This window comes from Electrophorus electricus, chromosome 6 (assembly GCF_041902795.1).
Source record: "Electrophorus electricus isolate QZ-2024a chromosome 6, ASM4190279v1, whole genome shotgun sequence".
Lineage (NCBI taxonomy): Eukaryota > Metazoa > Chordata > Actinopteri > Gymnotiformes > Gymnotidae > Electrophorus > Electrophorus electricus.
Window position 1 is genome coordinate 22,175,980 of NC_137502.1, and position 23,606 is coordinate 22,199,585.

The 23,606-nt window shown below is 43.9% G+C and overlaps 3 protein-coding genes and 1 long non-coding RNA gene across 6 annotated transcripts; 2 read left to right on the plus strand and 2 right to left on the minus strand.

The window, feature by feature from the left end:
• The first annotated feature begins 1,756 nt into the window (after window positions 1-1,756).
• On the plus strand, window positions 1,757-4,239 carry mibp2 (muscle-specific beta 1 integrin binding protein 2). Of its 2 annotated transcripts, XM_027022808.3 has the most exons (8): window positions 1,758-1,989; window positions 2,302-2,392; window positions 2,680-2,728; window positions 2,938-3,121; window positions 3,455-3,526; window positions 3,627-3,733; window positions 3,808-3,892; window positions 4,024-4,239. In XM_027022808.3, the coding sequence occupies exons 1-7, from the start codon at window positions 1,964-1,966 to the stop codon at window positions 3,879-3,881; spliced, it is 603 nt and encodes a 200-aa protein (XP_026878609.1). In that variant the 5' UTR covers window positions 1,758-1,963; the 3' UTR covers window positions 3,882-3,892; window positions 4,024-4,239. The 2 variants fall into 2 exon arrangements, with proteins under 2 accessions (XP_081572095.1, XP_026878609.1); XM_081715969.1 differs by lacking the exon at window positions 2,680-2,728 and having other exon boundaries at window positions 1,757-1,989.
• LOC145658564 (uncharacterized) lies at window positions 4,117-6,439 on the minus strand. The gene is made up of 2 exons (XR_014124166.1): window positions 6,257-6,439; window positions 4,117-4,655 (listed from the first exon to the last, which is right to left on the minus strand). It is a non-coding gene; the product is annotated as an uncharacterized LOC145658564 (long non-coding RNA).
• A 6,830-nt stretch (window positions 6,440-13,269) lies between these two features.
• On the minus strand, window positions 13,270-15,317 carry bloc1s6 (biogenesis of lysosomal organelles complex-1, subunit 6, pallidin). Its single transcript, XM_027022787.3, has 6 exons — window positions 15,187-15,317; window positions 14,758-14,835; window positions 14,523-14,655; window positions 14,359-14,446; window positions 14,108-14,194; window positions 13,270-13,911 (listed from the first exon to the last, which is right to left on the minus strand). The coding sequence occupies exons 2-6, from the start codon at window positions 14,804-14,806 to the stop codon at window positions 13,792-13,794; spliced, it is 477 nt and encodes a 158-aa protein (XP_026878588.1). The 5' UTR covers window positions 14,807-14,835; window positions 15,187-15,317; the 3' UTR covers window positions 13,270-13,791.
• A 96-nt stretch (window positions 15,318-15,413) lies between these two features.
• Window positions 15,414-23,000, plus strand: slc30a4 (solute carrier family 30 member 4). Of its 2 annotated transcripts, none has more exons than XM_035525245.2 (8): window positions 15,414-15,598; window positions 16,008-16,554; window positions 16,977-17,123; window positions 17,399-17,552; window positions 18,002-18,212; window positions 18,680-18,785; window positions 19,617-20,381; window positions 21,651-23,000. In XM_035525245.2, exons 2-8 carry the CDS (start codon window positions 16,164-16,166, stop codon window positions 21,800-21,802), a joined length of 1,926 nt encoding a protein of 641 aa, XP_035381138.2. In that variant the 5' UTR covers window positions 15,414-15,598; window positions 16,008-16,163; the 3' UTR covers window positions 21,803-23,000. The 2 variants fall into 2 exon arrangements, with proteins under 2 accessions (XP_035381138.2, XP_026878585.2); XM_027022784.3 differs by having other exon boundaries at window positions 15,418-15,598; window positions 19,617-19,751.
• Window positions 23,001-23,606: the final 606 nt, after the last annotated feature.

The following is a 23,606-nucleotide window of genomic DNA, read 5'->3' on the forward strand; positions in this document are numbered from 1 at the left end:
AAGGCACTAATGACACTTCTGAATTTTCGGGAACGCAGTGCACGGCTCCTGAGATCAGGGGCCCGCCTGCTGGCCACAAGCGGTTGGCTGAAAAAACGAAACGACCGATGAAACGCATTCGTTATTGCGTTGTTCGACAGCAGAGAGATGCCGTAACACGCTAGCTAGCTAACCAGGACTCCTGAACGCAACCATGGTATACGCTCGTATCCCAGCGGCGCACAAAAGAAAGAAAATTAAGGGAAAGAAAGCAGGATGTTCAGTTCTGACTGCAGTAAGAAGATAGGTAAAGATTTTACAGTGTGGATAAATGTTGAATTTTGCAGTAAAAAAAAATCTTTGATTAAGCCCCCAGACATTTGTTGGGGTCTCCAGAAATGCCAAATCCGCCCCTGTATCCGTGGTCTCTGTGCATTTTCTTTATATGTTGTCTAATTGTCTGTTAATAAAAATAAAAACATAAATAACGTTGATGAGGTGCAACACTACATTGTGTGCTCGACGTGCAAGCCGTCCTGTCCTATTTTATCTTACAGGGAAGAATAGGAGGAGGCTATAGTATAAAACAAATATAACAAGGGTGTCGAGTTTAGATTTTGAGGGGGCCGCTAGTGTTTACGTGCCCTAACAAACTCATATAATCAGCTAAAATGCTGAATCGTGTTAAAGAGGGTAGGACACTAAACAGTTTTGAATGATAACAATCACGCTAAAGTTCACTGTCTTTATAAACTGTTTTATATCTATTTCTTAATCTTTATTCTGTTGTTTTAATGACTTGTATAACCTGTTTTAAATGATAATAATTTAAATACAATTTTTGATGTTAATAGAATGGAATGTGGCGTTAAGCTCTCCGTGGAAGCGCACATGTCATAGGGATGTGGAGCAGACGCGCACTGTGCCCGATCTCACTGTCCCGTTAAACTTCTCTTTCTCTCTGTTCTTAAATAACATGGTATTAATATGGTAACTCATTTGGAATTACGGGTTGAATTGGGTTATGTCTTGATGAACAAACAAACAAAACAACCCCAGAGCTGCGGAGTCGAACGAATCACCGAACACCTGTAGTCTACGGGCCTTTGAACCCCACCCCGCGCAACATCACACACCAATATGGAAAGTGGAGACTGAGGCAGGTGCGTGTTTTGATCAAACAGTATGTGGCTTGATCTCAGAGAGGAAATGCACCCGTATATCCAAACTTCAATGAGGGTCCTGCTACAGTCCAATCCAGATTGGCATTGTTTATGAACGCGCTATTAGGGTTGAACTTATTGTTCGCGTTACTGCGTGTGCAGTTAGTTACCTTAAAGGATGGTGCGGGGGTGCTCATCAATTCAAGGAGCTGAAGCTAAAAATTTGAATTGCGTTAATGTAAAAACCACATAGACCAATCCGACGTATTTTTGCTATCGTTGTTTGTTTGTTCCAACTGTCTAATTTCATGAAACAGAAAGATACCTTTTTCGTTCACATAAAGGAAATCTTTGTCTATTCAGCTTGATATCAAAAAGTATAAATGTATCAAATTCAAAACATCCGTACATTCTAATGTTAGCCTGAGAACTGTACAAACCACGCACCGGGTTATTTATTATTTTTGATCTATTTCCCATTTTCTGAGGTGTCTGTGGAGGAGCCTAAATCGGAGGACGGATGATCTGAAGCTGTGCTGATTGGCTGGTGTCTTTGGCGACCACTCTTTAAATGCCCAATCAGAGAGGCCGAAAGAGTAGTGGAACGCGCGAGCAAGCACACAGACCTCTCTTGGTGGAAGATCGCGAAGAAGTGACATCCGCCAGCTTTCACCCGCTCAGCAACATGGAGGACTCGAGTAGTTGACGTTTCCTTAAACCTTCTCTTTTAAAGCTTTCTTCCGATCACTGATCCGTTTCGCATAAAGTCTTCGGGTTTGTTTACTTAAACCAGTTGCGGCGCTCCAGCTTTCCGTTATAAGATGAAGTACATAATCGGCATTGGCGGGTGAGTATAAGCGTGCGTACTGAGAACGTCACTCCTAACTGTAATATGGCTACCGAGCGCGCGTGGTGCACGTGGGATTCGTTTTTACACTATACTTTAATACTTCTGTATTTTACTTATTTTTGTAATACAGTTAACTAGACATGTCTGGGACGTAGTCTCCGTTTATTTACTACCGGAGGTAGACTATTGAATGGTAGCGCGCTGACTAAACGAAAATATAATATTCCCATATCCTCTTCCCTTGTAAATTGCCCTTCTGTAAGCGATTCTCCTTGCCAATAAGACGTTTCCGGTGTTGTATTATCTCAGGGTAACTAACGGGGGTAAAACCACCCTCACCGAGAAACTCTACAAGAACCTGTCCAACTGCTGCGTGGTGCATCAGGACGACTTCTTTAAGGTGAGAGCGCGTGCTGTGTATGCGGTCTTTGAGCCTAGGATTGGGAGTTAGTTCTTTCGACAGAGCAGTTTCCTGTATAGCTACTGATCTCCAGCTCTTGTCTTTTTAATAGACCCAAGCTGAGTCAGAGGGCTAATGGCTAGCGATTATAGGCTTGCGGGGTAGAGGCAGGCCAGTGGCAGGTGGTGGGGGGGGGGTAGATGCTTTGGGCTGGGCTGTGGTAGCCGTTCAGTTGGCCTCTGCCGTGCTGAATGTACGAGAGTCCATCTCATCCGTGTATGTTTCAGCCCCAGGATGAGATTGAAGTTGGTGAAGATGGCTTTAAGCAGTATGATGGTAAGCCGGGGTCTTCTGGCTGGGTTGGGTTTTGGGTCTGTGTTTGTGTGTGTGTGTGTGTGTGTGTGTGCAGACAAGGCGCCTTATTTAACTAATGCAGTCTTGCATGTTTTTAAATTAAGACGCCTAATGGTGTAGCCCTCCTTCTCCCTCATTGGTTGTTTTTGCGTGTGTGTGTGTGTGTGTGTGTGTGTGTGTACTTCCTGTAGTCATCACAGCATTGGACATGGAAGCCATGATGAGCACCATCTACGCCTGGCTGGACAACCCGGTGAAGTTTGAGAGGTCTCACGGCGTCAACAACACCTTGGACTCCGAGATCCTCCCAAGATCCAGAGAAGATGAGGACTCCCATATTCTCATTGTGGAGGGCTTTCTGCTGTACACCTATGGGTGAGGTGTCTCTCTCTCTCTCACTCTCTCACACACACTCACACACAAACATACACAAACACAGGTGTTGGAGGGAGAGCTTGCACGCGTCTGTACATTTTGGTTGTGAACTGCAATCAGCTGAGCCTAGTTTCTTTGTACAGCACATTTTGATTTTGGACTCGATAAATGATAAGTGCTATACAAACAAATACTACTGTTGTTCTTACTATGAATAATAATATTATTATTATTACTATTATTATTACTATTATAATTACTACATTTGTTACTTGTAGTAGCCACATGCTTATAGATATAAAAATCTAAAATGTTGCCATTGGTTCTCCACAGACCCTTGATCGATGTTTTTGACCAGCGGTACTTTATTTCCATCCCGTATGAAGAATGCAAAAAGAGGAGGTGGTGAGTGGAGAAGCATTCACTGATACATCAAGCACGGTTATCAATCCACTTCTCCTAATACGTGTGTGTGTGTGTGTGTGTGTGTGTGTGTGTGTGTCAGCTCAAGGAACTACGCGGTGCCGGACCCCCCCGGTCTGTTTGATGGTCATGTCTGGCCCATGTACGTCAAACACAAAAAAATGATGGAGGACTTAAGAGTTGATGTTGGTAAGTGTGTGTGTGAGTGTGTGTGTGAGTGCTTGTAAGTACATTTTAAATAGTAAATTTGTGTGTTCTTACAGTGCAGCTTGATGGAACTATGTCTAAGGAGCAGCTGTACAACTCTGTGTATGGAAACATTATCAAGATAATCTAAAACTAACAAAGGTACATATTGTTTCATTGCTACACTACAGCAAATCATGGGTGTTTTTTCAAAGTCATATTTTGTTTTGGTGCCCCAAAAGACATATTTTGGTCTGTCTGTGTGTCTCACTGTGTGTGTGTCTGTTTTACAGATCTGTTGATCAGCTCTGATGCACCAGGAGGAAGTCCTTTCGCAGTGTGTGCCATGTAGACAGCGTCTGTTCGCTGCCTTCTATGCTACAAGCTTGCGGCTTTTTTATACTCTCATATTTATTGCGTTTATTTTCCTCCAAACACTATTCATGTTGGTTGCTCTGGAGATGGTTGCAGAAAGCAGCATTAATCAATAAAATCAGAGGTCCTGCTAAGGTTGTGTTCGTGTTCCTCCACAAAACCGTATGTGTGTGTGTGGTGTGTGTGTGTGTGTGTGTGTGTGTGTGCGCAGCGGAGCTTTGGAGTAATGGAGTCTGTGATTCACATGCATCACGTAGACCATGTTGTTATGACTCTAAAACATAATTCTGTGACCTTGTTTACCAAAAGGCTCAATCCTTCCATGTGTGTCAGTGTGCGCGTCTGGTGAAGCGTCCTGGCCACATCCCGTTGCTCCCAGGCCTTTGGGCTCATTATGGTTTTTCCTGCAGTCCATTTTTCTTTCCTTAAACACAGACGCCAATTGGCCACTCTGTCATGTCACGCCCGTCGTCTGGGCGATGGGGTGCGGGGGTGGAAGCTGCAGTGTAATCTCTGTCCTCAGGCAGCTAGCATAAGGTGTTCCATGATTCTGAGAAACATGAAGGAGTTACATGAGCATGACTGACTACTCCTTATTCATCAGTTTACTGAACATATCAGTGTTGCTGCAGCTCTGCTCTCACAACAGAAACGTGTGGACGGAGATACAATTTAGGACCTTTGCATATTGTAAAATTATGGTTGTCTTGTGACAGGCGCTAGGCTGCAGGTTGTCTTCATTAGGCATTGGTGCTTAAACAGTCAGCTCAGTTTAACGATCTAAATGTGAGCCTACAGCTCCACCCTTCACATTTAGAAACAGTTTCTACATGTCAAAAGCTGGCTTCTCTTATGCTAGGCAGGGCACCCTGGAAGGAAATATGAACATGTAGAATGTGGGTTCAGACACCGAAAATGTGCCTTCAGTGAAACAAAGGAGATTATACACATGGAAATAGAAGAAAATGGTTTTGCGAAGGCTATTTCAGAGGGAGAATCTGTTTAGACATTTGTCTGTTTTTGGTGTCCAAGAGGTGAAAGGAAGGTGCTGCATTCCAGTAAATGAAGAGTTTGTGTGATATGTGATCAGTGTCTGCATGTGCCTTCAGGTTGCTAAGTTTTAATATATGAAAGGTGCAGCATTAATATATTTAGCTTTAGTCATGTGTGTGTTGGTGTGTGTGTGTTTGTGGCATGAGCTTATGTGAAAGGAAAATGGAGCTTGTAAACATTAAAAAATATTGCATATGTGTTTTGTTTTACATGCAGGTAACGGTATGCTCCGAAAGCAGAACTTGAGCTGTCACAGACGAGCAGCACCTCACAAATAAACGTGTACAAATATGTAGTCCAGTGACCCTCACCTTGACCTTGTCCACAATGACAGCAAGACACACATGCAGTGTGTGTGAGTGAGTGTGAGAGTGTGTTTGCGTGTGAGAGACGCTTTAGCACTAAGGTGGCTGTTGCATGGGCGTGTGAAAAGCGTAGAGCCCACTGATTCACACAAACCTGCTGCCTTTCTGCACTTCATCTTAGTACAGTCCCACCACTGATGCATGTCACACACACACACACACACACACACACACACCCAACTGAAAACTCAGTTTTGTTTTGTAGCTGTGTGGGGTGTAGGCCAGCTGTGTCCTAAGTGGCAGGACAACATGCTGCTATGTACTCTCTGCAGTCTCACCTGATCCAGACCTGCCTATCAGGAGATGATCAGTGTGATCAAGTCTGAGGCAAGGTTACCAGTCTGACAATCCAGGAGAGGATTTCCCTGGATCTACGTTAGCCACATTCTCTGGTTTTTACTTTGCACTCCAGTCAAGAGTACACAAAAATGTGAAATGTACACAAAAATGTGAAAAAGAAATAACACTAAACACAAATAACCTCTTCCAGACCATTAAATCTATGCTGGTTTTAGTGCTACTGGGAAAACCCCCACCAGGTGGAATGGCCCAGCTCCAAACCACACATCTGTACTACCATTGTTGTAAAAAACAACCCTACATATCTAGCTGAAAGCTCTGGAATTCATCATACATTTAAATCCCATGTTTTCAGTCCCAAAAACATGAGCTTATTTATGAAAGTGATTTCTGAAAAGTAGTGAATATCTCCTGGAGCAGTGAGCCTGGGTACCTGCAGGTGTTTGGTCCCTCTGCTTGCAGGAACTTCTCATGCTCGCCTGCAGTGTGACTTGGAGGGACACCCGAGTCCTGCGGTGTGACGCTGGGTGTCAGAGGCCTGACTCCTGCAGCTCTCCTTCCTGCTATGCTGCTTTCTGAGAGACTGACATTGTGGCATTTCCCCCGAACTGGTGGATCTGTGTAGACAGTATGGTAGGTAATGTAGTCAGTAGGCGGGAAGCCTCACCAAGCCAACAAAGGTCATTCGGTTCCCGCTGCATGAATGGGGAAGATAAGCACTTATCTGAGTGAGAAGCCCCTTCCCAAACCCCTGAGATAATGTTTGTGGCAGAGAGATGTGCTTAATTATGACCTCAGCAGTCCAGTGATTCTCACAAACCTGCTGCCTTTCTGCACTTCATCTTAGTACAGTCCCACCACTGACACACACACACACACACACGCACGCACGCACGCACGCACGCACGCACACACACACACACACACACACACACACACACACACACACACACTCTCTCATATATGTGCAGCTCCGGAAAAAGAGACCACTACAAAATGATCAGTTTCTCTAGTTTTGCAGTTGATGGGCATGTGTTTGACCAGGCTGAGCAGTTTTGTTTTATTCTATAAACTACTGGCAACATTTCTTCCAAATTGCAGATAAAAATATTGCAATGTTTTTAATGAAAATGACTAATCGTCAAAATAACAAAACAGTTACAGAAATTTCAGACCACAAATAATGCAAAGAAAACAAGCTCATATTCATTTATAAACAACACAGTACTAATATTTCAACATGGATCGAGAAATCAATATTTGGTGGAATAACCCTGATTTTTAATCACAGCTTTCATGTGTCTTGGCATGCTTTCCACCAGTCCTTCACATTGCTGTTGGGTAACTTCACGCCACTCTTGGCACACAAATTCCAGGAGCTCAGTTTTGTTTGATGGATTGTGACCATCCTTCTTCCTCTTGATCACATTCCAGAGGTTTTCAGTGGGGTTCAGGTCTGGAGATTGAGCTGGCCATGATAGGGTCTTGATCTGGTGGTCCCTCATCCACACTTTGATTAACCTGGCTGTGTGACATGGTGCAATATCCATTGTCCAATCATCAGAGTTGGGGAACATTGTCAGAGCAGAAGGAAGCAAGTTTTCTTCCAGCACAGTTTTGTAAATGGCTTGATTCATGTGTCCTTCAGAAAGACAAATCTGCCTGATTCCAGCCTTGCTGAAACATTCCCAGTTCATCACCGATCTTGCACCATGTTTCACGGCGGGTGCGAGGCACTCTGGCTTGTAGGCCTCTCCAGGTCTCCGTCTAACCATTACACGACCAGGTTTGGACAAAGCTGAAAATTGCACTCATCAGAGAAGATGACCATACTCTAGTCCTCTATGGTCCAATCCTTATGGTCTTCATTCTGGCTCTTCTTTGCTTCTCATTGATGAAGGGCTTTTTTCTAGCTTTGCACAACTTCAGCCCTGCCTCCAGATGCCTGTTTCAAACCCTCCTTACTGTGCATGTCACCCCGGCTGCTGCATGCCATTCTCTTTGTAGGTCACTTGACGTCATCTTACGGTTGTTAAGTGACATTGGAATAAGGTGGCGATCATCACGGTCAGTAGAGAGTTGTTTTCGACCTCTGCCAGTCTGTAGCTATTGTTGTCCCATGTGTTTGTTGCTTGACCTTTGTCTTATGAACCAGTTTTTGAAATTTTCAAGATGGAAGCAACCTGACGTTCACTGTATCCCTCTGCTAGTAAAGATTGAACTCTCCTGTTCCTCATTAAGAACCTTTCTTTTCAACTCTTTTGGCATGGTCTGTAGCTGTATTTTGACTACATTTATTTTTGGGTGGTTCTAGCACTGCTTTTACCATCCAGCTGGTTCTATAACAAGAGAATAGTGAAGACAACAGCAGTGGTTTTTATACTGTTGCTCGTTAGAACTGGATTTTGTTAAGATGATCACCTTCATCTCAGTAAGTACAATGAGGTACATCTGTGAAGGAATTCAACAAACACTTTTGCTGAATGGCTCTCACACACACACACACACACACACACACACACACACACACACACACACATGCATATACACATGCACACACCCACACACACACACACACACACACATACACATGCACACACCCACACACATTCCCACATGCCCTTTACATTCCATTCCCTGTTTCTCTTCGGTGCATTTTTTTTTCAATATTATTTATGAATTTGACACAGTTGGTGTTTTGGCTGAGCTCAGTGCTATGGTGGTGGTGTGTGTATGTTTTGGGTTTGAACTCAATGGACTGAGTAGAAATGAATATTTCTGAAGGTCCGGTGCTGGAACAAGGCTAAACATTTCACGGCTGCCACACACCTTCTGTGGTCAACAATCACACACACACACACACACACACACACACACACACACACACACACACACATACACTCAGACAAAAAGCAAAAACAAGTCAGTAAATTCCTTTATGGCACCTTTTCCCCTGTTTGTGTCTGGATTTAGACGTAACTGCTCATTCATCCAGTTAAGAGCAGTTCTGCTGACCACCAATTACTCTCACTGTAAACACAAAGAAAAACAAACTCATCCGCATGCGCACACAACCTCTCTCTCTCTCCCTTTGTCTGTCTGTCTTTGTCTCTCTTGCAGTAGAATACTGTAGCAAAGGTTGCGTGTTTTATTTTGGAACTTTATTTATTATTTGGTACTTAAAAATTGTACTACAACACTGCCACTTCAAAGCTTGTGAGAATCCTACGCATTTGTTGAATGTCTCAGTTTATTGAATGTTTCAATTAGCGTGCCAATTATTTTGACAATCACCACTTAGAGTTAATATCAATCAATTATTTATTGCACTGTTTGAAAATAAACCAATTAGTTCTTGAAAACATCAGTGTAAGTGTGCTGGTTCTAGAACATTATGTTTGATACTGCCAATCCCCAGTTCAGCTTTATAAAGAATCATTTTATCATTTTATCATCCACAGAATGTATGTCTAACTTACAGAAATCAATAAAACTGTTACTCACACTCACAAACTGTGTTATGGCACAGTGTTATGCTGTACTGTGCTTAAAGATCCATAAAAATGATAGAGACTCCATTCTCCCTGTTCTCCACCTCTCTCAGCAACTCCTCTCTCCATCTCATCTCTCTCCATCCCCCTCTCCCCATCTTTTCCCCTGTAGTGTGCATGAGATTAACAGCACCTGGCTTTCCTGTGCCCTCCGCAGAGTTATTTTAATCTGCACAGGTTTCTGGTGACTTAACGCATGCCGTACTTCCTGCTCCACCCAGGCTCAATGGCTCCAGCCAATCGCCTCCACTGTTACATAACAGTCCTCAGAACAGCTGGACCAGTAACAATGCAGCTTGTGTTTTTCAAGTATGCCAGTGTGGTGTTACTAAACCAGCATGTGGTGTGGTAAGGCCAAAACACCAACACAGCCCACTCTTAAGAAGATGGTGTCATTTCCTGTTATGATACAGACAGGGAGAGAGACAGAGAGGGAGAGACAGGGAAAGAAAGGGGATGAAAGAGAAGTTCCTCTTCAGGGTGAGGCAGTATTTAATCAGACAGAACAGCATTTCAGCCCACCACGAGCTGTTGCTTTCTGAGGCAGTAGAAACACACACACCCACAGTGGTTGCGGGCTGACTGAGAAGGTTGTTTTTTTCCTTTATGGCCCAAAAGGCTAAAAGCAGGATCCTCATGGACAAGCAGGGGCCAATTGCCCTCGGAAACAGCTTGGTAGCCAAGACCGTCTGTCTGCTTCAGCTCACACACACACATACTCTATCTCAGCCACAGACAAGAGCTGATGCACACACGAACACACAGACACACACAAACACACTCACACTGTGTCAGCCACAGACAAGACCTGATGCACACACGAACACACAGACACACACAAACTCACACTGTGTTAGCCACAGACAAGACCTGATGCACACACTCACACTGTCAGCCACAGACAAGAGCTGATGCACACACGAACACACAGACACACACAAACACACTCACACTGTGTCAGCCACAGACAAGACCTGATGCACACACGAACACACAGACACACACAAACTCACACTGTGTCAGCCACAGACAAGACCTGATGCACACGAACACACAGACACACACAAACACACTCACACTGTCAGCCACAGACAAGAGCTGATGCACACACGAACACACAGACACACACAAACACACTCACACTGTGTCAGCCACAGACAAGACCTGATGCACACACGAACACACAGACACACACAAACTCACACTGTGTTAGCCACAGACAAGACCTGATGCACACACTCACACTGTCAGCCACAGACAAGAGCTGATGCACACACGAATACACAGACACACACAAACACACTCACACTGTGTCAGCCACAGACAAGACCTGATGCACACACGAACACACAGACACACACAAACTCACACTGTGTTAGCCACAGACAAGACCTGATGCACACACTCACACTGTCAGCCACAGACAAGAGCTGATGCACACACGAACACACAGACACACACAAACACACTCACACTGTGTCAGCCACAGACAAGAGCTGATGCACACACGAACACACAGACACACACAAACACACTCACACTGTGTCAGCCACAGACAAGACCTGATGCACACACGAACACACAGACACACACAAACTCACACTGTGTCAGCCACAGACAAGACCTGATGCACACGAACACACAGACACACACAAACACACTCACACTGTATCAGCCACAGACAAGAGCACTCTCTCTCTCTCTCTCTCTCTCTCTCTCTCTCTCTCACACACACACACACAGACACACAAATACAAGCACAAGCACAGGAATTGATACACACACATCTTATCCTCAGACAAGAGCTGACACACTCACACACAAAACAACTCTTATCTTAGCAACACAAATACACACACATATATCCCGATGGCTTACAGAATCAGATGTCTGGTGCACCCAAACAAACACACTCCTTTCCGCGTGGGAGATGGGGTTTGGCTGCCTGACAGGTTGGTAATAAGAATAAAAATACATGTGTTTGTGTTTGTGGCAGCTGCTGGTTCGAGGAGGAAAATTTTACCCACAGCTGTGGGCAGAGACCCCTGGCTGCAAACACATTCAGCTCTACTACAGCTCTACTACACCCTACAGTCATTGTGGCAGACAGGAGTTTCAGCAACCAGCTGCATTTTATTGAGTTAGTGTCTCAAGTGTCCATTTATAAATACTTCCAGATCCCACAAGCCACCTATGTCTCCAGCGACTGTATATTTATTTGGCCGACCACTTTACCAGCCGAGCTGACAAAGCCCGTCAGTCTGTGATGAAGAACAAGTCTCAGCCGTGTTTGGGTCCGGTTGTTTCCTTTCCTCTAGCTGACATAATGATGATATTGATCTGGGTCTGAGTGGACGCATTGGTAGAGAGTGGATTCACTGTTAAAGATTCACTGTTATAGAGGGAATTCATTGTTAGAGAGTGTATTCCCTGCTAGAGAACAAGTACTGAGATCTAATTCCCTTTCTCAGCTTCCTGTGTCTGCTTTACCCTGTAAACGATGCGGAAGCTGCAGTTCTGGTTTATAGTTTTGCATCATGATTAAATAACAGTCAAAAAAATGTTAGTTACAGAAAATGGACTCATTTGTCCCTAGTGTGCTGTTTCACATTCAGATTGACATGTTTAACCTGGAAAGTCAACACATTACTGCTGCCTTTACAGAGTCTACTACAGTACTACAGTCTTCACTGAGGTTTCTCGAGGAGAGGGACCAAAAGAGCAGAACCCTTTATTAACTGGATATTAGAGGTGCAAATATTTATGGAAGTGTTACAGCTTTTCCAGCTTCTGTGGATCCTCAGACACTTGCAGAACCCCTCTATTGCAACAAGAATGGGGACACCCTAGGTCTAGGTGCAAAAGCACAAAAATTGAGGGATAAAGCTGAGGGTTAGAGAGCAAGGGGTGAAATAGGATTGGACCCAGGCATCTGCTCAGTGTAAATTTCACAGGCTTCTGCTGGCACCTAGAGATCAGATGGTGTATTGCAGTGACAAATATGATTGGGGGTGTGGTTAACATAAGCGGGTGCTGAGCAGAGAACTCAAAATCTCCATTAATATAAAGAATATTCACTGTTAAATCTCAAAACATATTTTTAAGCATTCAATATAAGTGTTTACTTGTCAAATGCCTGGTTTTACAGTTGGATGGTGCAAAAAAAAAAAAAAAGTAATTACCTCATATAGACTTTCTGGGGCACTATTTTCAACTTCATGAAAAGGTCAAAAGCAGTTTAGTGACACCACAAGCTGGGCTGTAGAGGCTAGAGTAGCTCTATTTCCACACAGAGTGTCACTCAACAGCTTGGTTATGGGATCATTATGTGCAAGTGTGATTTATCCAATAATGTTCAGGTCATGGGTTCTACTGCCATGTGAAGCTTCAAATGGGACCAATACCAATAATGTAGAGTGGTGTGTGTGACTTTTGTAAAAACACTGGCCACAAAACCAATGTGAGATCATTTTAGCATTTTTGTCTGACTCTAAAACTAAGCTTCTGACACTGTAAACCCATTTTAAATTCACCTCAGCTTCATAACATTCTCACATTTGTAGAATGACACGGAGTGATGGTTGGAGCAGTTGTGAGGGCTATCTGCCCAAACAACACTCACACTTCAAAAACTTCACGTCACATCAATGCAGAATGTGCAGGACAAGGTTGCCATAATGAAACAAGACAACTATAATAAATCTGAAAAATCTAGAGCAAGACTCACACTTAATGCATGGAAAAACTCCTTGGAATTTTTATACACTCATAAATGTGCAAAAAGTGCATTGTACCATTGGAAAATATGAATTGTTTGCTGAATACTGTCTTGTTTGATATGAGAATCTATACCACATACAATTTTAAACCCATAAAACTTACTCTGTTTACAGTGTAGCTTTAAAAACTCTGTGCTTCTTTAATGACATCATTAATTATCATACAGACATCAGATATGAGAGTCCAGGACAGCCTTGGGAGTTAGGGGTTAGAGGGAGGCTGCCTCTGGTGACAATATGGTGCTGAGAGAGCCACTGACCATGGTGACCACCACTACCATGCCTCATAAACGTCCGAACTGTCTCTAGGATATTTCCTGCAGGAGATTTCCCAGTCAGCTGGTTAACTTCACTCAAAAATCACTGCTTGATAACAGCAACATCCTTCATCTTTCCTCGTACTAGACAGCTGGGTCTTATGTTGTCCTTCTAATAGAGAAATCCAGCCTTCTGCAATACTTGTAGGTCAAATTGCTTGTCAACAATACTGTTGTAGCAGGTGGTAGCCAAAAAGGCATGGTGAAGTGGACCCAACATAAAAAACACAAGCATATAATGGAGGCTCAGGGGCTCATGTCTGTACAGAGGCTAGAATGTGCAGTGGTTTCTCTGGCTTTTGCACATTTGGTAGACTGGCATTAAGTGCGTTTGGCTGGTTTGGCAGTTAGTTGTCTCTCTCTCTCCAGTTCTCTCTCCCTCTGCTGTTCTCTTTCCAGGACCTCCTTGTGCCTCTGCTGCTGGAGTTTCAAAGCTCTCTTCTGCTTATGTTACAGACAGACAGATACACACACACACACACACACACACACACACACCAGATGTGAGATTAATAGACTATACCACTGGTAAACAGAATGGGGGAAAAAAAATTCCCTAAACTTGAGTTATTCATCATGAGTAGTTTCATATGTTTCATATGAGTAGTTTGAAATGGGAGGTGAACAGCTAACTCACCTTTAGCTTGGAGGTCTTCTCATGCAAAGTTATCATCTCTTTCCGTATGTTTACCAGTTTGCTGTGATACACTTTTGCCTCTGAGAACTACAAGCAACAGCACTATTACAGAAAGAGCTTAGTCTCCTCATAAGAAGTCAGTTTTTAAAATTACAACTGAGGTAAACTGAACTCAGTTATGGAAGTTTAATGGCAAGTGTACAAGAAGTGTGATGAGTGTAGTTCAGTGGTACAGGAAAGAAAGGGCTTACCAGAGAATTTAGATCAATCATGGAATTGCACTCTCGAAGTTTGGCTATTTCCTGTTCCAGTGTATCAAGTAATATGGCCTGATTTTGCCTACAGAGGAAAAACAGATATTTAAATTAAAGGTTTACCTTCTGACTTTGCATGTAAGATTGTTCGAGATCCCTACGTCAGCTCCTGCAGAGCTTGCTTGGAACGCTGTAGCTCGGGCACATAGTGAGAAATCAGCCCTTCAGTCAGTTTCTCTATGGCCTGCTCGTTCACAAGGACAACATCGTCCAAAGGCTCATCCACCCCAGACCCTGTGCATGAAAGTAACACAAAAAGAACCCGAAATATTTTTTTTTCGTCTATAGTTGTATTATAATTATAGTGTTACTTGTCGCGTTTTGGGGTTGTCTGACCTCTTTCTGGCGATACCCCTGCATCCGCATATCGAGCGTCTTGCTCCATTTGGCATTGAACCAACTAGCGCAAACGCCCTAAATACATAACAATTTGGTTGGTCTTCGGCTTCGGGCAAAGATCTCACCAATAATTGTTTAAATAACTTTACAACATGTTTACGTAGATCTGTCAGCATCGTAAACATCGTACTAACACACCTAATCCTGTAACCTATCTAATCTTGATCGATTGCGAAGTACGTTAACATAGCTAAGCTAGCTAGGCCAGGTAGTCTAAGCAAATGATTAAGTTGGTTAGCTTTTTCGACAGCTATAGATAACCAAGCAAAAACAGAACTCTTATTAGCAAATATGTAGCTTCATCTAAAGCTTTCTCTTCCGCATATGTTTTTAGATACACTGAAATGTATAAACGTAAATCCTTACCTTTCAACATTTCTACTAGCTGCCACACTATTTCCCGAATCAATCAGCCCTTGAAAACATCACATGACACTTTCTTGCAGTATGAGTACGCTGCGCGGATCTACATGTCAAAGTACGCAACGTTACTTGTGTACCGTGACGTAGAGATCTGCGAGTCTGCGCAAATCCGCGCGAACTCTGCCACTCTAACGCACCCTGTTCAGCTCATGTGACTGCGGAATGAAACCAACCTGCCAGACGAGACGGCGGGCAACAACTTGTTTTTTCGCTTTGTTACTCCGTCTTATCCCTGCCTCACCAACGAGATGGGTCGACATTATAGTTGTTTAAAACTAGGTTTAATGTGTAAGAAATAAATTGGGCCTATAATTAATTATTTTACCAACTCCTCTGCGCAAACAGAAGACACACGGTGAGTTTCTGGCTTTCAACAACTGCACCGACCGCAGGCTTAGTCTGTGTGCCAGCCCTAATGTTACTTTGGGTCTGAGCAGTGACCGCTGTGATAGATATTACTCTCTAAACACTGCAGTATCTCATTGTTAAATACTGGCTGAAGGACATTCAGGCTTCTTTAACAGTTAATGTTGCGTTTATTGTGAAGTCGGTAAGCGTGAACAATAGAATTCAAGGATAGTAGTTCAAGGTAAGCAGTACGAGTTTTTCATGCCAGTATAGTTATATTCCAGTATAGAGCCACGGTAAACGACATTTGATTAAAAAAAGTTAATGTAATACAAGCACTATTAAATATTTCCATGTTAAGTTTTAGTTTTGTATTCAATTGTATATGTCACTGTAAGTGCTGTTTGTTTTTATAGGTAGCTTGGTGTGAGAGTATCACGTCATGACAAGACAACTTGAAGATACCAAGAGCGCCCATAATAACTGTCTCTCAGAAGCCACAGCGGACTGTGGTCAATCAAACAGATTCATTTAGTTTATCAGTTAATATTTTTTTCAACGTTTTGCCCATCATGTCTAGTGGAAACTTCATATCTCGTGTGAGATCAGCCTTTCGCAAGAAGCGCGAGGACTGGGACTTGAGTGACACCGCCACGTTTGATTTCTCCGATGAGCTCGCGGTGGATGAGACGCCCAGGTTCAATAAGCTCAAAGTGGTGGTGTCCGGTGAGATGGACGACTACTCGGCCACTGCTTCGAACGGGACCGCTGTGAACACATTTATAACGGACGATGATGACTCTCTCCTGGGTTCGTCCTCCAGTCTGGGAAGTCCAGGCATCAGCATGGACCCGTGTGAGAACTGCACCAAGAGGAAAGAGCACACAAAACAGCGCGCAGTGATGAGGAAATTGGCCTTTGCAGCTTTGCTTTATTTTCTGTTTATGGTAGGGGAGCTCATAGGTAAGATATTCAAGGAATTATTGTATTATGTTAGTTGTTTGTCATTTTCAGGCAAATATTTTTTAAAGATCTACACCCTTTCAATCAAGTGTTCGCTTCTTGTTTTCATAAGGAACTGCAGTCACTATCGTATAGCTGGATGAGGCCTTGTTTTAAAATTGGCCAACTCAATTTCAAGGGGAAAAAAAAGGCTTTTGTATGGTGTTCTTGTGGAAATGATACAGGGCTGGGTTACCCAAAATCATTCTAACAAGAACTCATTGTGTAATGGTAGAGAGTGCTTTGTGTGATACTCGATCTTTTAAGAGAGTCATGAGCGTATGGGTCCCATGGGAGGCAGGGCCCAAATGACTGACTGAGTGTGTGTGTGTGTGTGTGTGTGTGTGTGTGTGCGCGTGTGCGCACGCTGTCCAACCATACAGGTGGCTATGTGGCTAACAGCCTTGCCATAATGACCGATGCACTGCACATGCTGACTGATCTGGTTGGTATTGTCATATCACTCCTGGCACTGTGGCTCTCAGCCAAACCACCCACGGACAGGTTCACCTTTGGCCTCCAGCGTCTTGGTAAGCCCCCCTTGTTTCTACTCCTATCTGCCCGTCATTCGCTCTCTATGTAGGCCTGTGATGCATTGTGTAATATGTGAGTGTGTTCATAGTAAAGGCCCCCATAACCCCATGCTAGTATTGTCATTTCTCTTTACTGATCGGTGTGATATGCAGCATAAGAGCACTATGGGTTACACATGGGGACGCTGAAGAGTAACGGTGCAGTAACGTCCTTGTTTTTCTGTGTGTGGGTGTTTGTCTGTGTGGTCTGCACGCATGTGGACACTCTGCAGAGGTGATATCAGCAGGTATCTCGGTGTTGCTGATCTACATCTTGACGGGGGTGCTCCTGAATGAGGCTGTGCAGCGAACTCTCCACCCAGATTTCACTATTGACGGAGACGTCATGCTTATCACAGCCGCTGTGGGTGTAGCTGTCAACCTGATGTGAGTTTGAAGCTCTCGTCCAAAGAAATGCCCCCCCCCGTCCCTCCACCTTGCTCATGGTGTTTTCAGCTGTATGACAGTAAGAAAGAACACTGGCACTAACCCTACTCCTTTCTTAGCAACTGCTAATGCTGTTTTTTTATGGTAGCTTGTGTTAGCACAGTTTTATTAGCCAGCTCGAACTGTCCTCCACACAAGGTTCTACACACGACACTACTGCAAAGCTAACTCCTCTATACACATGGGTATACACATGACACTTTTACTGTAAGTTGCACACAGTTTTGTCCACACAGCCCTGTTACTGTAGGTCATAAACTGAACATTTCAGTTTTAAAGTCCACGGTCATGTACGCACACATTCAGACACAGGTCGACTCGCTTAAATTGCAAAGTATTTTAACTGCGTGCGTGTGTTGCGTGCGTGTGCTGTGTGTGCATGTCTGTAGAATGGGCTTTCTCCTCAACCAGTCAGGTCACCTGCATTCTCATTCCCATGGCCCCACCCATTCCCATGGCCACGCCCACACCGAGAGGGCATCAGGGCAGGGTCTTCAGGGTCATGGCAGCTTGGCGGTGCGGGCCGCATTCATCCATGCTCTCGGGGACCTGGTGCAAAGCGTGGGTGTGCTTATTGCAGCATATATTGTCAGGTTTAAGGTGCATACCCTCATTTGCCCACACGCACATTAAATATGAAATAAAAAAACCCTTTTCTGTTTTGAGAATATATTGACAATCTATGTTAGCATGAGGATGTATTTGATAGAGACTACAGAGAACTTCTGTAAGTCAATCTGGAGTTGGATGTCTGCTAAATACTGTAAATATAAATGTAAATCAGCAGATTTCTGTATGACAGCGTCATCCCTGTGCACTGTAGCATGAATAATGCTGATGTCATGCATGCTGTGGGAGAGGTTTGTTATCTGAGAGTTTGACCCAGTCGTTGAGTGTCTCTGTGGTTCTGCAAGCTGAGTTGGCCAGCCAAAGAGTGCTGTAGTTTCATTTGTGCATCTGGTACTAGTCTAAGCTAGTTTATGCTGTGTACAGGAAGCATGGAAAAGTGGTTAGTACATTAAACTGATGATTATGATTATGTGCGTGTCTGTGTGTCTGTGTCATAGCCGGAGTACAAGCTGGCGGATCCTGTGTGTACTTACGTGTTCTCTGTGCTGGTGCTGGTCACCACATTGCGAATCATTAGAGACACTGGGCTCATACTACTGGAAGGTGAGCACACAGACGCATGCAGATACTCAAATGCGCACTTGCACACACACATTCAGACATGCATACACTCGAATTCAGGAGGGTGAGACATACATATGCACACCGGTGCTCACACATGCAGACACACACACACACACAACTAGCACACCACCCCCTCAACATACTCATCCCTCATCTGAGTCACCTGCTTCATAATACAGTAGGATTGGAGGGAGAAGGTTCACACTCTCCGAGCCCCACATCAGAACCTTATTGCTTTGTGTTCAACCATTCCTGAATTCCACGCTGGGGTTCCACTCCGTGTTACACATGGTCCAACAGGTCTGAGTCATTGTGATAGAAAAGTCAGTTAAAACTCAGTGGGATTAATCAACACAATATTGGATTTGCTTCTGCTTACATTAACATTTATGGCATTTAGCTGATGCTTTTATCCAAAGCGAATTACAATTGTGACTGAGGACAACTTGAGCAATTGAGGGTTAAGGGTCTTGCTCAGGGGCTCAACAGTGGCAACTTGGCAGGGGTTGCTTAAACCAGCAACCTTCCGATTACAAGTGAAGTACCTTAACCACTGAGCTACTACTGCCTACTGCCCTACTGCCCTTCTGCTGATGGCCAAACCTGATTGTAATAGGCTTCAGAACTGACGAGTCTCTCCTCCCCCTCCACTCACTCTCCCTCCCTCGCTTTCTCTCGTTCTTTTCTTCCCACTCCCTCTCTCTCTCTCCTTCACACTCTCAATCTCTTCCTCTTCCTCTTCTACCCCAGCTTTCTTTGCAGTTTTAGATTATGTCGTGTGTGTGTGTGTGTGTGTGTGTGTGTGTGCAGGTGTGCCAAGACACCTGGATGTGTCAGGGATGAAAGAGGACCTGCTGAAGCTTGATGATGTGGAGTCAGTACAGGAGCTGAAGCTCTGGGCCCTCACCACTGAAAAAACTGCAGCTATTGCACATCTGCAGCTCAGTAAGTATCACACACATGCACACGTACAGGAGCTGAAGCTCTGGGCCCTCACCACTGAAAAAACTGCAGCTATTGCACATCTGCAGCTCAGTAAGTATCACACACATGCACACGTACAGGAGCTGAAGCTCTGGGCCCTCACCACTGAAAAAACTGCAGCTATTGCACATCTGCAGCTCAGTAAGTATCACACACATGCACATGTACAGGAGCTGAAGCTCTGGGCCCTCACCACTGAAAAAACTGCAGCTATTGCACATCTGCAGCTCAGTAAGTATCACACACATGCACACGTACAGGAGCTGAAGCTCTGGGCCCTCACCACTGAAAAAACTGCAGCTATTGCACATCTGCAGCTCAGTAAGTATCACACACATGCACATGTACAGGAGCTGAAGCTCTGGGCCCTCACCACTGAAAAAACTGCAGCTATTGCACATCTGCAGCTCAGTAAGTATCACACACATGCACACGTACAGGAGCTGAAGCTCTGGGCCCTCACCACTGAAAAAACTGCAGCTATTGCACATCTGCAGCTCAGTAAGTATCACACACATGCACATGTACAGGAGCTGAAGCTCTGGGCCCTCACCACTGAAAAAACTGCAGCTATTGCACATCTGCAGCTCAGTAAGTATCACACATGCACATGTACAGGAGCTGAAGCTCTGGGCCCTCACCACTGATAAAACTGCAGCTATTGCACATCTGTAGCTCAGTAAGTATCACGCACACGTACAGGAACTGAAGCTCTGGGCCCTCACCACTGATAAAACTGCAGCTATTGCACATCTGCAGCTCAGTAAGTATCACGCACACGTACAGGAACTGAAGCTCTGGGCCCTCACCACTGATAACTGCAGCTATCGCATATCTACAGCTCAGTAAGTCACAAACACACACACATGTAAAAGCTGAAGTTCTCAACCCTCATCACTGATAAACCTGCATCTATTGCACATCTCTGCATGCACACGCACACATATGCACAGTCTCGCATGCACCCAGACACACACCTACACTTATCAGCGTTTTTCCTGAATTGTGAAGAGATGTGCAAGTCATGTACATTGATCTTTAAGAGATTAGCATTATAACAGGATTACACTAGGAAAGACTCTAACAACATTAATTGACATTAATAATAATACTCCTTTTTGTATAGAGGAGTCGCCAGTATGGGTGAGAGATGACAGGATTACACTAGGAAAGACTCTAACAACATTAATTGACATTAATAATAATACTCCTTTTTGTATAGAGGAGTCGCCAGTATGGGTGAGAGATGACAGAACTGCCTTTTAAGGGCTTTAAACTTAACTGGGTAGACAATGTTGTTTCATTAATATTGACATGCCAGAACAATGTACAGGGCTCGTGGGGATCCTGCTGACCTTTCCCCTGACCTTTACCTGGGGGTCAGGGGTGGTGAGGACCAATCAGCTACAATAACTTTTTAATTAACAAGCAGTGAATACAAAATAAAGGACAGAACTTGGATTCAGGGTTCAGAGTGAGCACCACTGCTCTGGGTCCTCTTAACAGCTGTGCGTTGTCTGGGTTGGGTGGCAGACTGCTGTTACTCCATAAATCTGCCCAGCAACACTGTAGCACCCCCTGCCCAGCAAGATGTTCCCCAGCCAGCAAGACTATACTGTGGTGATGCTGTGTTGAGAGAATGGGGAGTGGCTGATCACTAGTGCAGGACAATAGGTGGACTATACCTGTAAAATGATGCTTAGATGTACCTGGAAAGTGTACCTTCTCAAGGCTTAGATGGTTCTCATTTAGACCATCTTGGGTACTCTCTTGCTTGACAAACATCTATGGTTCTTAATTAATGTTTAAGTTCTGCACAGTAAAGGTGATTCCTGCCTGTGATGCGTTCTCTCTCTGCAGCGGCCGGCAGCATGGGGAACTGGGAGGAAGTCCAAGCCAAAGCTCGGCACCTGTTGATGTCACACGGCGTGTCGCATTGCACGGTGCAGCTACAGAGCCACAGGCAGAGGGCGCCACACACCTGCAATAGCTGCCAGCCTGTAAACACCTGAGTTAGCTCGTGTGCACACACACACAAGCTTCTTTCACTCCTCTGGTTGTTAATGTGTTAGTGAATGTACCGGCTCTGTAACAGAGGCAGGCCATTGTCCTGTCAGTGAAGATGAGACTGCCCCACCCTAAATGATTTTAACAAGTACCTGCCCAGCTTCCACCAAAATCCAGGATCAACCTCTCACTTATGTTTAAAAACATTCCGTACAGGTCTGTCGTGAGTGCAACACATCCATTCTGTAGAATCATTTGGGGGTTTTTTGGGGGTTTTTTTTTGTTTTTTTTTTTGGTCATCTATTCTGCTTACTCTGTGTTTCCAGTGTGCTCCAACTGTCACAATCGCACACATGTTTATCAGATGTTGTGTGGTCAGGTGAAGGTCTTAATCCATCTGCCAGTCCCAGCAGGAACAGGTCTGACTCCTTCTCGGTCCCTGGCTCAAATTGTAGCAAGTTTCTGTCTTCTGTATTCTAACTACACCTGATTCAGCTAGTCAGCTGTAATTACCAAACTGTCATGTGTTGCACCAGCTGTGTCTGACCAGGGCAGGTGCTGTTGTGCAGCTGCTGCTAGCTGGAAGTGTGAAAAGTCACTAGACTCACCTAGTTTAGTGTTCATCAGCCTCCAAACCTACACAGCCTCAAACGTATTATTTTTTTAAAAATCTAAGTATATTCATTAGAAGCGACGTATTGCAAACGTTGACTGAATTGTTAGAAACATGAAGCTGACATTTGAGCCTGTGAGGGCGCTCTTCCCTCCATTGTCCTTCCTCCCCTACTGCAAAGACCAGCACTAAGCACAGAAATGGTCACTCAGAAACAACAGGACAGCACATCTGAAGAATCCTTTGCACTGTCACGTTTGCAGATCTATCTGCATTCAGCCAGAACCTGCTCATCCAGGCCTTTTTTAAACATTTTATTTAATATTTACTTTCAGAAAAAGGTTTTCAAAAAATATTTTGTTGCCACCATAAACCTTTTTAATAGCTTTTTTTTTCTTAATTTTTTTTGTAATTTAGTACTTGGGCTCCCTGATAATTTGCACATTCCAGTAACATAAAATGTAAATAATTGTTTTGTTTGCAGAATTTATGTTCTGGAACCATAAGCCTGCTCTGTTAAGTGGTTTAAAAATACCAGACTGTAATTCTAAAGATGCTCTTGGTAACTTGAAATAAACTTATTTTAAATACTTGCATATTTAAGTGTTGTTTTTATGCTCCTATTTTGGTACTATCTCTTTTCACCACTTTGTCACCATCTGTCTTTAAAGCAAATGTTAAAAATGAAAGCTTAAACCCTCCTTAGTTAGTGTTACTGTGGAGTTTCACTTCTTGTGGTGAAAAATTGTCAGCCATAGTTTTGATGTTTAAATTTAAAAAAAAACAAACTCAGATTTTCACTATGATTTTGACATCAAACTAGAACTTTAAATGTTTCATCTGGTTGTTAACATCAACCCAACAGATGGTGATGGTTTCCATTAAATAAAGGCGTGGATCTGGCCCACAGATATTCTTTTTTTAGTGTGCGTCAACACACAGGCATTTATAGCCACAAGCTCTTCCTCCTCTGTGTGCACACTGCACTATCTGCATTATATTTGCATGCAGGAATTGATCCCAGTGCAGCTCATCTCCTGGAAGCTGGGACTGTGCACCTGAATCTTCAGGTGCTAGGAGACATGTCCTTACCTGAATCACAGTACAGTTCGCTGATGTAGACTCCATTTTCATGTAATAAAAACAGGAATGGAATGTTAACAATGCAGCTTTCCCACAATGATTATGCACTTTTC

Excerpts from the sequence above, each read along its gene's own strand:
- slc30a4 (XM_035525245.2), top strand. The coding sequence starts at position 16,164 with ATGTCTAGTGGAAACTTCATATCTCGTGTGAGATCAGCCTTTCGCAAG. Across the intron at positions 17,553-18,001 it reads GGTGTAGCTGTCAACCTGAT|AATGGGCTTTCTCCTCAACC; the intron begins GTGAGTTTGAAG and ends GCATGTCTGTAG. Across the intron at positions 20,382-21,650 it reads TATTGCACATCTGCAGCTCA|CGGCCGGCAGCATGGGGAAC; the intron begins GTAAGTATCACA and ends CTCTCTCTGCAG.
- mibp2 (XM_027022808.3), top strand. The coding sequence starts at position 1,964 with ATGAAGTACATAATCGGCATTGGCGG. Across the intron at positions 1,990-2,301 it reads TACATAATCGGCATTGGCGG|GGTAACTAACGGGGGTAAAA; the intron begins GTGAGTATAAGC and ends GTATTATCTCAG. Across the intron at positions 3,122-3,454 it reads TTTCTGCTGTACACCTATGG|ACCCTTGATCGATGTTTTTG; the intron begins GTGAGGTGTCTC and ends GGTTCTCCACAG.
- bloc1s6 (XM_027022787.3), bottom strand. The coding sequence starts at position 14,806 with ATGGAGCAAGACGCTCGATATGCGGATGCAGGGGTATCGCCAGAAAGA. Across the intron at positions 14,195-14,358 it reads TGATTGATCTAAATTCTCTG|TTCTCAGAGGCAAAAGTGTA; the intron begins GTAAGCCCTTTC and ends TGTTGCTTGTAG. Across the intron at positions 13,912-14,107 it reads AGAAGACCTCCAAGCTAAAG|AAGAGAGCTTTGAAACTCCA; the intron begins GTGAGTTAGCTG and ends TAACATAAGCAG.